Here is a 13271-nt window from a genome sequence, read left to right as displayed (position 1 = left end):
ATTTTACCTGATGTAGAGTCATACATCTTGACTCTCCCATCTCTTAGATCTCTCAGGTAGTCAGGGCAGCTTCGTAACCAATGCCCCTTCTTTTGGCAGTAGAAACACACAGATTCTTATGGAATGGTACACGGGACTATCTCAGACTCAGCCTTTCTCTTGCGTAGAGAAAACTTTTCTGGACTTCCAATGTTACCATTTCCCATCGAGCGTTGGGATATTGATTTACCAGACAAGTTTGCTGACTAGTGCGCCATATCATTTCTGATTTAGCAACAATAAGCAAATAAGTCAAATCAATAAGAGTCATGTCGTGGTCCATCATATAGTACTCTCTAACGAACTTACCATATGATTCGGGAAGTGAATGAAGAATCAAGTCAACAGCCAACTTCCTTGAGACATAGACACCTAACATTCCCAGTCTATCAATATGTAACCTTTTATCCAAGACATGAGCACATATATACTTTCCATTTTCATGTCTTTTGCCAATAGGGCTTGAGTGACCTTGAACTTTTCAAGTCTTCGAACAAGTGGTTCAGGGAGAATTATTGGAGGAGGTGGAGGAAGAGAAACATGATTTCTATTTCCACAATCCAATCGTGGAACATCATCTTCATTTGGAAATTTTTTCCGACGGATTTAGGAAGACCATAGTTGTCAGACTTTGACATCTATAAAACGGGAGAAAATTCAAGTTAGTTGATTGAGTCCTTAATAAAACACCCAAATGAGATATTAAGGCTAGGACCCAACACAATATCCTACAAATTGGAAGAGGGATGCCGTAATCCAACTCGCATAACATTTGAAGGTAGGTAAATGACGATTTACCAATTTCCACCATGAAAAACGAAAAGAAGGTTAAGTTTTAAATGAATTGAAACTCCTAGATATTTTGAGATTTCATTGAACTTTTCAATGTCATGTTTAATCTCGATTATGCCCTTCATTTGTGACTGGGATGCCGAGGATCATAAATAAGGTGTGAATAACCATGCGAATGTACGTGGTGCCCTCAATGTTACAGTCACCTAATCAATGTGCCGGTTAACCACACACGCTCCATCGATCTGTGACAAACATCGAGTCACCCTTCGCTACCAATGCCAAACCCAACTTAGTGTGCCGGTTAACCACACACGCTCCACTAATTGTCTCGACAAGGGTACAAAGTGTAATTCCATGGTATTGCATCGATTTCATTTTTTCCTAAAGTAACTAAGATTTTGGGAATTTAGTAAAACATTTAGTTACTTTAACATTCATTATACTTTTAATGAGGAGAGGGTTTGCCCTATCCTACCCGTTCGGCTAACGACCCTCCACTAGTCAAGAGTGCGGTGGGTAAGAGTGGATACTCATTCAATTGCCATTTTATAGGCAATTTTCTTAAACACCCCTTATAGACCAGCTTCGTGAATGAGGCCTACTAACGGTAAGACTAGCAGTTTCAGTTATACATATATAATATTAGAATTTTAATGTTATATATAGTATAGGGTGTATTTTACACTTTTAAAATACTAGGTGGTTTAATTTTATAAATTACACTTTTAATTTAAATTAAATATAAACCATATCATTATGGACTTATTAACTTTCTTTTAATTATACCTTTAATTAACTTAATAAAAACATAAGGGTGTAATTTGAACTTTTTCAAAACTAGGGTTTTAGAATTTAACATTTTGAAATCAAACTTTTAATCAAAATTTAAATTCCAAAACTTGAGGAAAGTTTTGAAACATTTCAAAATATTAGGGTTCAACTATTTAAATTTCAAAACAAAAACTTTTAAAGTTCAAATTTAAACTATAAAACCTAAAGGGTGAAAAATTGAAACTTTTCCAAACTTTATCATGAACATTCTAGATCAACAATTTAAATAAGACAATTAACAATTAATTTGTGGTTATCTAATTTTGACCTAGTCCAATTACTTGCAATATAATTCACCAAATAACTTAAATAATTAAACATTATCTTATAAGGCAACAATTATTTGATTAAATGGCAATTATCTACTATTTTGGCAAGGATATTCACCCAAAATCAATAAAAAACGGATTTTACTAATTAAAAACGTTTATGGTAAGTATCCCAAGCCAAAACAGCAAGTAAATCGCAAAATTGTGCTGTCAGACCCTTTGACTCGTCGAGTCTGGCCTGGACTCGTCGAGTTCACCAAGTGACTCGGTGAGTCATGCAGTCAGAACCAAAAAAATTTCGATTTTTTAAGCAATAAACGATCAAGATATCATCAATTCATCAACAAAAGCCCTAGGCTCTGATACCACTGATGGATTTTGAGCACTACAACATTCCTATGGTGTACATGCAAACCCTAAAGCTTTGGATCTAGTTTGTCTAATGAACATGCAATAATCATCCGAAGCCATAAACCCTAGATCTAGCATGTGATAACCAATATTAACAGAAGAATAAGGTTTAGATCTTACATTTGATTGTTATGTAGCAATAACAATCTATTCCTTCTAGTAATTGACTTCTGAAAGCTTAGAGTCACAAATGTCACTCCTCTAATGGCTCACAAACACCAAGAGCAAGAGGATGAAGAAGGAGAAGAGAAGAGGCACTCAAAAACGTCTAGAAACCCTAAGAAAACTCTTAGCCACGTTTTTGGTGCCGTAGGGGTCCTTAAATAGTGAGACTATTAGGGTTATCTAACAAGGAAATCCTAATTTGACTGCTTAGGCCCTAAGCAACCCATGGACTTCTCATTTTGAGGCCTTGGACGATTTCTAATGGGTTTCCCCATAGAATTCGTCCACTCCTCTAATATGGAGTCCATTAGCCCAATATTCAACTATCACACAATTGACAGTTCTAGTCCCCTTTATTTAATCAATGCCTTTTAGCCACAAAATTAATTCTGATTAATTATTGACTAATATTAATTAAATAATATGATTTATCCTTTAATATATTATTCTCATAATATATTAATAAATCATAATTAATCCTCTCTCTCCATAATTCATCCTATCAAGTTGCTTTGGTGAAGGCAACCCAAAATGACCATGCACCATCGGGTCAAGTACATACCAAAATAGTTATGGACTTAGACACTAATCCAACGAACTTGTCATGTAGAGACGGATCAGGTCGCGTGGTTTATGGAACCTACTCGACGAGTAGAGGCTGAGCATGAAAACCCAAATAAATAGGGTTTTCACCCTATTTAAAGGACCTTAAGTCCTTTCTCCAACCTCCCTTACCACCTTTTCATGTCCAGAAGCAAACCCCAAGCAAGCTAACCCTATTTGAGTGTGTGTGAGGCTAAAAGTGTGTGTTTGGTGCATTTATTGAAGAGGATTTAAGGTTGAGAGGCTTGGAACGAGAAGGAGCTTACCGATCCATCATCTACATTGTTTTGGCTTTCATTTGAAGGTAAAAAGTCATTACCTTGATCATTCTCTTGTTATATCTCTTCATTCAAGAGTTTAGGGCCATTTCTAGCTTAGTCTTGAAGTATTTCTAGTTTTGAGCACGATTTGAAGTTGTAACTTCAGATCTGGACTCCTCTAGGACCATATGGACATAAAGCCTCAAGCTTTATGAAGCTTTGGCCTTCCTCCATGTCCAAAACCTCTTCCTAAGGCTAGTTTTGAGTGTTTAGCTTCTTGAAGCCTTGCATGCACGTAAATTTAGCAACTTTACGTGGTAACTACACCCTAGGAGGCTAGATCTACAGTTTGGAGCCTTGGTTTCGCTTAAAAGCGTCTGAATGAGAAAAGGGATGAAGGAACTCGACGAGTTGCATAGTCAACTCGACGAGTTGGATGAGGGTTTCCCGCTTTCTGTATTCTGCATAAACTCGGCGAGTTAGTGAGATAACTCGGAGAGTTGGTTAGGGTTTTCCCGTCTTTTGGACACTGCATGAACTCGACGAGTTGTTTGGAAACTCGACAAGTTGACTCAAGTTTTCGGTCTCTGAGTTCTGAAGGAACTCGACGAGTTGCTAGATGCACTCGACGAGTTGGGTCAACAAGGATTGTTGACCTTGACTGTTGACTGTTGACTTTGACCAAGGTTGACCCAATTTGACTTTATGGGTACTTTGGTAATTTGGGTTTTATAGAATTGGTTCTATGATGATTGTAGGTGTTTGAGTTTGGAGTTGTGATTCGGGAGTTGGTTCTTTCAGTTCGACATTGTGAGGTGATTTCTTCTCACTATATCAACAGGGTCTAAGGCACCAAGGTCGACCCTTTTTCGATTGTTATCCTAGTTATTGCATGCTGCTATGTTAGTGATCGATTAGATCTATATCCTGGTTATAGGATAATGTTATGTTAGTGATCTGTTAGATTAGTATCTTGGTTATAGGATGATGCTATGTTAGTGATCTGTTAGATCGGTAACATGGTATATAGGATGATGCTATGATTAGTGATCTGTTAGATCTGTATGCCTATCTGTACATTCTAGCTAGCATATGATATTTATGTGTTGATTGTGTGATTGGGGGTGGGTTGAGGCGATCCTGCTTTGTGCACTAGGCCAACATACCCAGGGCAGCCCAGATAGACTGCAGACCCGGTAGGGCGTACTAGTCAGGCCGAAGGCCCGAAGAACGGTCCAGATAGGATGAAGGCCCGGAAGGGCGGACCAGACATGCTGAAGGTTCTGAGAGTGGACCAGATAGGCTGAAGGCCCGATGCGGGCGGTCCGGTCACACTGAAGACTCTGAGAGTGGACCAGGTAGACTGAACGCTCAGTGAGGGCGGACCAGCCGTACTGTAGACTCTATATATGCATGATGTTTGTATGATATTGTTATGGTTTGAATGGCGTTGGTATTTTGGGGGAAGTCACTAAGCTTCGTGCTTACAGTTGTTGATTTTGTTTCAAGTACTTCAGATGATCGCGGGAAGGCGAAGGCATGCTCGTGCATGATCGTGAAACTATTTTGAAAACAATTTGTAATAACTATTGGTTTTTTAATGTTTTAAAAAGTTTTAAATTGGCATGATTTTTATGGATGTTACATGCTTGATGCTAACTACTACAAACTCATGATCTGAGGGGAATAATAAGCTATACGAACTATGAAAAATCCAACAGAGGTACAACCTCAGTCTACAACTCGTTACTAAAAGTTTGACCAAAATTCAACGGTCTAAGTTAATGACCTTATGCGCTGTAGACAAGGACTATATGTGTTGCATGCAGTACCCCAAAAAATAGGTGGGTTTCTTAGCCTTACATATGGTGTACATAAGCACTATATGCATCGCGTAAACTATTCCATACAATCGTTTTTGTTAAGTTCTAAATCCAACAAGACAGGGGTATACACTACAAAACCTTAACAAATAAGCACTTAATGGATACAATTTCCAACTTTATCCACCAAACAAGCTCATAACTTCTAAATCTTTAACCTTAGGTCGAAAATAAGCTCAAAAACCTAACAAATAACTTGCATGGAACAAAAGGGGATGCATTCATACATTACAATCACAACAAAAGGTCTAGAGAGCATAAATACACAATCTTTAGGACAAGGAGTCTCCCAGACTCCAACATATAAGACCAAAATGGACAAAATGATGACAAAAACCTAGATATAGTAAGAAAAAGTCATAAAGTTTGGATCTTGATGACTCATAATGCTCCAAGGCAAGAGGATAATGATGAAACTTGTGTGGATCTAGCTTCAAAGCACCAACACCTTCTCCTACTTCTTTAAGAAAACACACCAAAAACACCACAAACCTCAAGAAGGAAACAATAAAGGATATGGTTTCTCTATGAGGGATGGAGGTTGAAGATGAGAGCAACTTCTAGAAGTTAGAGCCTTTAAATAGGTCCCAAAATACGATACTTAGGGTTTTGTGCCTGAGGCGACTACACACCGCTTACTTAAATGAAGTATTTTCCATGTCCACTTGGCACCCATACGCTACGTGCATATATTCACACGTTGTGTAACCCCCAAAACTCCAATTCTTCAATTTAAAATTAAATGAAAACTTAGCAAATACATGCCTGAAAACATGTTTACATAAGGAATCCCCATTTGACATGAAATTCTTCTAGATGATTCTCAAAGTCCAATTATGGTCCTCAGGGTTCTTAAATCAGCATAAGGTGCCAAAGTTATTACAATCAATACCTTTGATCTTTAGTTTTAGTAGATAGTCGTGACACCAATATCGCATTGCATTTGTGAACTCGATAGAGGGGAGAAAGATCAATCCTAGTCTTTTATGAAGTTTAGATGTACAACAAAAATAATGGACCTTGCCATATATGTTATTTGATTATATTTTGTAATGTTTTTTGTATGCTTTTATTATATAATGATTGATTTAATGGCGAGTAACGGTTTAGGTTAACGTTTATATTTTTGGTGTATGTTATTAGTGTGATGATTGACCTGAAACCTCATTACTAGAGTCTCCCTTTGGGACTATATTTTTTAAACACTTCAACACTTGGTTAATGATTTCACACAAAGAGTAACAATACAAACGTAAAACAAATAACACAATATATAATGTGGTTCACAGGATCGGAGTGTTCGACTAGATCCATGGGTAAACACGAGAGATATATTTTTATTGTACAATTGAATTACAATTATACTATCTTTCTTAGGTTATATTACACAAATTCAAGGGATCTATATATGGGAGCCAAAGTCCTAATATCTGCCTATAACGTCAACCCTAGAAACTTTAAAGAATTTGGCATATAATATATTTTGATGTTGAATCTGATATAGGAACTAGCCCATGAAAATTTTCTTCCTGGGACGCTGCCCCGACTCCCACTTACCCCCTCTCTTTTGGGAGCGGGACCTCATGCTTGGTTTTTCTAGCGGCCATAAGGTCAAATTATGAATCACACTCCACAACTTAATAATATATAGTGTCTATTAACTTCTAGTTTCTTTCCAACTTAAGTTTAGAGCTACATTTCGAATAACGAGTAAACAAAAAAAAAAGATTAGTCGACAGTGTGTCGCCCATATATATTTATGTCCTGTGTGTGCTTGTTCGAAACACTAGGGCGCGATCCCGGCTTCATTTCTTGTTTTACTTTGGTAGTTTTAGAACATATTGAGATAAGAAATATTCGATGCTGGAATAAATAGTTTTAAATAAGACATCTTCATCTATTGAATTAATTGCTTCTTTAGGTTGTACTCTTCAAAAATCAACATTTTCCCGAATTGAGAAATCATAAACTATCAAGAATTATCAACATGCAGATTGACATAAGTTCTACTAGAACTTATAAAGAATTATGTTAACAAAGGAATATGTTGTGAAGCAGTAAACCTAAGATATGCAAAGGGATCTATAAATAACATTGATATACTAGGATTTCTAGAAAATCCTTATTCACTAGATATGTATTTATATGAAATCATCCTTGTTCTTGTGCGCTGTTTAAGGTTACTAGAACTACAATCATCTGCTTTGTGGATAAGCAAACCTTCATATCCTGTAGTGTCATCAAAGAGTTGAGAGAAACTCTCAGTAGGCTGAAATTCAATATTATTCTCTAATAAATTATTGTGCATAACTTCTTTCTGTAATATATAGCAAAACAAAATTGTTGTGAATTTGTCATAATTGATATTTGTATTTGGCTCTTCAATTATATAAAATGCATTAAAAATTATATTTATATATGTATTTTTTTTAGAATGGCAGAGATCTTATTGAAATCTAGGAAGAAAGTTAGACAAAAGAAACAATTACATGTAGGAATTAGACAAAATATGATCATGTAACTAGGCAACCCAATTGAAACTAGTTTTCCGACATCTACTATTGGCCCAAACATAACTTTGAGAAACCACCTTATCAAAAAACAAACATTTTTGGCTTAACTTTACCAAAAATAAAAGAATTTCGAAAACAACAAATAGACCATTACAAAATATAGAAAATATTCTCCAAAAAATCCTTACAAATAGAAGTTAAGCGTAAAGAATCAACACAATCAATACAATCTTGAAAAGAAATAAGGATAGGTATCGAAAAATTCCACCATTTGTATAAAAGATTCAAAAAAGAGAGAGTCAAGTCACACTCAATGAAGAGTTGATAAACACTCTTCACTTCCTTCTCGCATATAGGGCATAAAAACGAACTAATCTACATACCTTTAGAAGAAAGATTATGTCTAGTAGAGATTTTGTTCAAAAAAAGAAGTCAGATAAAAACATTATCTTTTATATGGGTGAGACGACACCATCTAGTAATTGAAGAAGAACAAAGATTCCAAGAAGAAGATGTTTATCAATTACCGATCTGGTTGACCCCATTGAAAACAAACCCGAGCCACCAAGAGACCAACCCATCTATATGAAGAAGAAGATTTATGTATGTAATTAATGTGGAAATACCAACCGATTTATCAAGGGGGTTGCTAAATCCTCGACAAAAGTTTTATCACTAAATTTATCAATAAGGGCTTGAATTTTTCAAATTTAATTTATTATTAATTGCTCGAATTTTTCAAGTTTAAAAACAATATATTGTTGTTATGTCACTTTTTGATCAAATCTGTAGCTAATCCATCAAATGATATAAGTTACTTGGTTGTTGCTTTGTGATGTATTTTAACTTGGGATGCGATATTTTCACTTGTGTTTTTGATACACACACTTAAAATAAATTGTTATGACTTATGCATTTTTAATTGAAGAAATTGAATTTCTAGCAGTTATTGATCTTTTATATATATATATATATATATATATATATATATATATATATATATATATATATATATATATATATGTATATATATATGAGGTAGGTTCAAATGTTTTTCACATCTATTGTGTGCTAGAATGCACCAATAGGAATTTAGTATTAATTATATGTATATTAAATGCTATCCATACTTATAACTCATTTTTATGGAAACTAATTAAATTCGTCATTAATGTCAACAATAATATTCTTTCAGAATGAATTCATATCTAGAAGAATGAAAGTGTATTCTAGCAAAATGAGAGTGTATTCTAGTATAATACACTCTCGTTTTTCATATTCCATGCAATTTTATTGTATTTTAAGTGATTGAGTCCTGAAACAAAATACGAACTCATATATAAAAACCTAGATGTGAATTTATTCTGAAAGAATGTTATTGCTGACATTAATGACATATTTAATTAGTTTCCATAAAAAGAGAATTATAATTATGGATATCATTTAATATACATATAATTATGGATATCATTTAATATACATATAATTATGGAAATAATTATTTAATTTACTAAATTTCTATTGTTGCATTATAGCACACAATAAATGTAAAAAACAAAATAACATAGCCCATATATATATATATATATATATATATATATATATATATATATATATATAAACCTCGCATGTTCAGATACTATGTTATAACCTGTGCACACCACAGACCTCAATCTTAAAAATAATTTTAATTAAATTATAAGTTAATTATTGAGCAATGATAATAAAATATTTAATAAGTAATAAATGTACATGTTTTGTGAGTAAGTTCATAATGGTATAATGATTCGTAGAAATTACAAAAGCATAGTGGTTTGAATATCCGATTGACAATTTGTATTTGTAGATATGTTATAAAATTATCATTTTGTACAATGCAATATAATTTGAATAAAACAAAAAAAGAAATTGATATAAATGATAAAATTGTACTAAGTTTTTATAAATTTCTAAAAACTTCTTTATACACAACATTGGATGTTTTATTTGTTAGTCTACCATCCTTATCTAAAATTAACAATTTTAATCATTCTCTACTTTGAACTCTGGATAAAGCAACATTCAAAAAACCATGTGTAAAAATGGGATCCTTGAGAAACAAACCAACCTTCAATAAAGACTGTCATTGGCTCTTATTAATTGTCATTGCAAAACAAACAACCAATGAAAACTGTCTTCTTTGGAATTTGAAAGAGATCTTGTTTTCAGAAGGAGGTAAAGACATTCTTGGAATAAAAGTTCGATTTCCAATACTACTTCTAGATATGATAACTGTCTCAATAACACGTTTTCCCAAAGATTTCATTATATTCAAGTGTCATTACATAAGCCATTTTTCTAATCAATGTTTCTCAATAACATAACCGGAAACACCAACTTTTAAAATGAGCTTATGGTTTGGCAAACCAGAGACTTTAAGACCATTTAAAGCACCATGGAAGAATAATTTTGCATCAAAATGATCATGAACAAACTCAAATTGGCATAGGCTATCTGTACTTAAATATTGTTTTTGCTCTCTTGGAAACAATGATAACAAACGATTGTTTATTTATTGGACAACTTCATTCTTTCGAGCAAGTATTGTTTTTATCTTGAAAATAACCCGTAATGTTGAAGTTTTCCAAAATTGAATGATATACCAACTTGATTAATGAGCCTATAGGATCACAAGGACCATTAATAACAATATCTTCCGGAATATCAACAATCGCTTCACCATCATTCGAACTACCATGATTACATTCTCCTATGTCCAAAAGCCAGTTTGTATAACCCCTTATTTGTTCAATATCAGATGAATCACTCCCAAAAGGTAGACTCATGTTTTTTGTTAATTTATGGACTTTGTATTGTTGTCATAAATACGAAGAACTTAAAAGAAGCATTAACAATGTTTTGTCTACTACCACCCATAACAACAGGTAGAATTTGATTGAAATCACCTCCAAAAATAATCAATTTCCCTCTAAATGGAATATTCGAGTTCGTAGGATTGACACACCTTAATATATCCTACAACGTTCGATCCAAAGCTTCAAATGCATGCTTGTGTACCATGGGTGCTTCATCCCAAATGATCAATGATGTTATTCTTGATAAACTGACAAGATCACTATCTGGCGTTATTTTACAAACATAATCTTCGGAAATATTTAGGGGAATTCTAAACCGAGAGTGTGTTGTCCTGCCTCTGGTCATTAATAATGAAACGATTCCACTTGAAGCAACATTTAAAACAATTACACTTTGGGCTCTAATTGTTGTAGAAGTTGTCTTCCAAAGAAATGTCTTACCCATTCCACCATAACCAGAAACAAGGAATACGCCTACCTTATTATCTTTAACTGCAGTCATGATATCAAGAAAAATGTTGCGTTTCTCATTTGCTAATGCAACAAAAATCCGATCTAACTCATTCTTTGAATTTGGTATTTCATAATCTAGCTCTTCAGTAATAAGACAATTTTTTGAAGATGAAACAAAATCGGCATCCGGGTTAGGCATCTTTGTATATTTTTGAGACTGGAATTGTTATAGAGGAAAATTTGTTGTATCTCAAACAAAGTCAAGTTTTTAAGTTGATCTTCATTAACCGATAAACCTGTACGAACAATACTATATTACTTACAACATATTAAAAAAACATATTAATTGGGACGTAAAATATAATTGGGTGTATATTGAAATTTTATACGATACAATTTTAATAATAATGAGATAAAGTTAAAATACCCAGAGAGTTTAATCTATGATCTACAAAAACTATTGGACAATAGCATCCTAGCAAATAAGAACTGTAGATAAAAACCAGATCCAGAAAGACTTTCTTCCTTAATTGCATCGATGTATTCTTTGTCATCATCTAAAAGGCCTAGATTATAACATGCATCTTTAAAAGAAGAACATATTTCACCATTGACTATGCGAATTTCTTTGAATGATTTTGGACGTTTCACTTTATTTAAAAGAATGGTTAAGAAACATGCTTCGCTTAGATTTGGTGAAACCGAGTGAATTCTACCAATCGAATATCCAATTTTCCTTGGCTTACAAATCCGAATTTTAGGTTTCTAAACAAACTTTGTAGGAAACTCAACATATGTAAGTTCTCATGTATCTTTATAAATTTCATTACACTTCATCCAAGATGTGAACATTGAAGAAGCAACTGAAGACTGCTTAAGAACATTTTCATTATCGTCATCTGCCTCATATAAACTTGTTGTCGACTAGGAAGATGAAAAGGTAGTCTAACCACAGAAGGATACCTATAATGAATATCGTATCCAAAAATCCACCATGATGCTTCACAAGAAAACATATATCTACAATCACAATATTCTTTTATTTCATCCACTGCATCATTGTTATCTCAATCATTATTGCTTTGCACCATAACAACAATAGCTCTATCAAGGCCCATGTTTACATATTTAAATAAATACTTTATGGAAGATCCTTGATTGCACCATTCAACATTAACGTCTGCCTGATATCTTTTCAATTGATGTTTGTTGTATGGAACAACATTTTTGTTATCTAACTAAACATCAAATTTTCAACAAAATATCAACCTTTTCTTCTCCTATATAAGGGAAAACCATTTGCATCAACTGAAGTATGATTAGAAAATTGCTTTGGAAAGTTTTTAGAACACTTTCTCTCTAACATGCAGGGGTAATTAATATTTTCAGCTCCATAGGGACCATGAATCATGAATTCCCTGACAAGTGAATACAATTCTGGATCTTCATCAATATTTGGAATCTCAACAGAAATAATCTGATTGATAAATTCAACAGTTGGAAGCTTGCAGTCAGTATGCATAAACAGACATATATGACTATAAGGCAAACCTCTTTTTTGAAATTTAATTGTATAAACCGCTGCATGTAAAAATATAAAAGAAGATACAAGTTAGCAACTAAAAAATATATAATAAATAATAAGAACATAATTTAAAATAATTTTATGCAAAATATAAATTATAATATATATAAAAATTTATATGTTAAAACGTAAATTTAAATCATTGCTTGACCCTTGCCGAAAATGACATTTTCCCTTAGATCTTTAATAAATGCATCAAACTTGATCTTAAATAACATACATAGGATATCATATCTATCTTCTGGATGACATGAAGTGTCCTTAAGAAACCTTTTAACTTCTGACCATTTTGAATTACACGTAAAAGGTTATGAAAAAATATGGATATCCAAACCATTTACACAGCAACATGGCGTCTAAACTGTTTTGCATCATATATCGTGAACCATCGGTAAATGAAGAAGGTATGATCACATGTTGTATGAATTTCGAAATATCTGTAGGCCCATGAGCTTGTTGGTCATGCAAATTCTCATAAGACTCACATCTAAAAAAATTGTTTCTTACGTAGGAAATATAATCTCTCACTTTCAATCATGGTATAACCATCTACAAAAACTGTTGGAACAACCTTTTTGCATTAATAATTAGTGAGAACGATTGATCCCT

At 33.4% G+C, this 13271-nt stretch overlaps 2 protein-coding genes across 2 annotated transcripts; both read right to left on the bottom strand.

Annotated features, from left to right (window-relative positions):
- Positions 1 to 10110: 10110 nt before the first annotated feature.
- LOC145104147 (uncharacterized) lies at positions 10111 to 10594 on the bottom strand. The gene is made up of 2 exons (XM_079041429.1): positions 10375 to 10594; positions 10111 to 10262 (listed from the first exon to the last, which is right to left on the bottom strand). The coding sequence occupies exons 1-2, from the start codon at positions 10592 to 10594 to the stop codon at positions 10111 to 10113; spliced, it is 372 nt and encodes a 123-aa protein (XP_078897555.1).
- A 190-nt stretch (positions 10595 to 10784) lies between these two features.
- LOC145104146 (uncharacterized) lies at positions 10785 to 11276 on the bottom strand. The gene has a single exon (XM_079041428.1). The coding sequence runs from the start codon at positions 11274 to 11276 to the stop codon at positions 10785 to 10787; it is 492 nt and encodes a 163-aa protein (XP_078897554.1).
- Between the last annotated feature and the right edge of the window lie 1995 nt (positions 11277 to 13271).

This window comes from Lactuca virosa, chromosome 4, assembly GCF_052849685.1.
Source record: "Lactuca virosa cultivar CGN04683 chromosome 4, Lactuca_virosa_CGN04683_v6, whole genome shotgun sequence".
NCBI lineage: Eukaryota > Viridiplantae > Streptophyta > Magnoliopsida > Asterales > Asteraceae > Lactuca > Lactuca virosa.
Note: the sequence above shows the minus strand (reverse complement) of the source record. Positions and strands in the feature narration are given on the sequence as shown.

Bases quoted from the DNA above. Each gene is read 5' to 3' on its own strand.
- LOC145104146 (XM_079041428.1), bottom strand. From the start codon at position 11,276: ATGCCTAACCCGGATGCCGATTTTGTTTCATCTTCAAAAAATTGTCTT.
- LOC145104147 (XM_079041429.1), bottom strand. From the start codon at position 10,594: ATGAGTCTACCTTTTGGGAGTGATTCATCTGATATTGAACAAATAAGG. The intron at 10,263-10,374 runs GTTATTTTCAAG...ATTTAAGTACAG, and splicing joins GGAAAACTTCAACATTACGG to ATAGCCTATGCCAATTTGAG.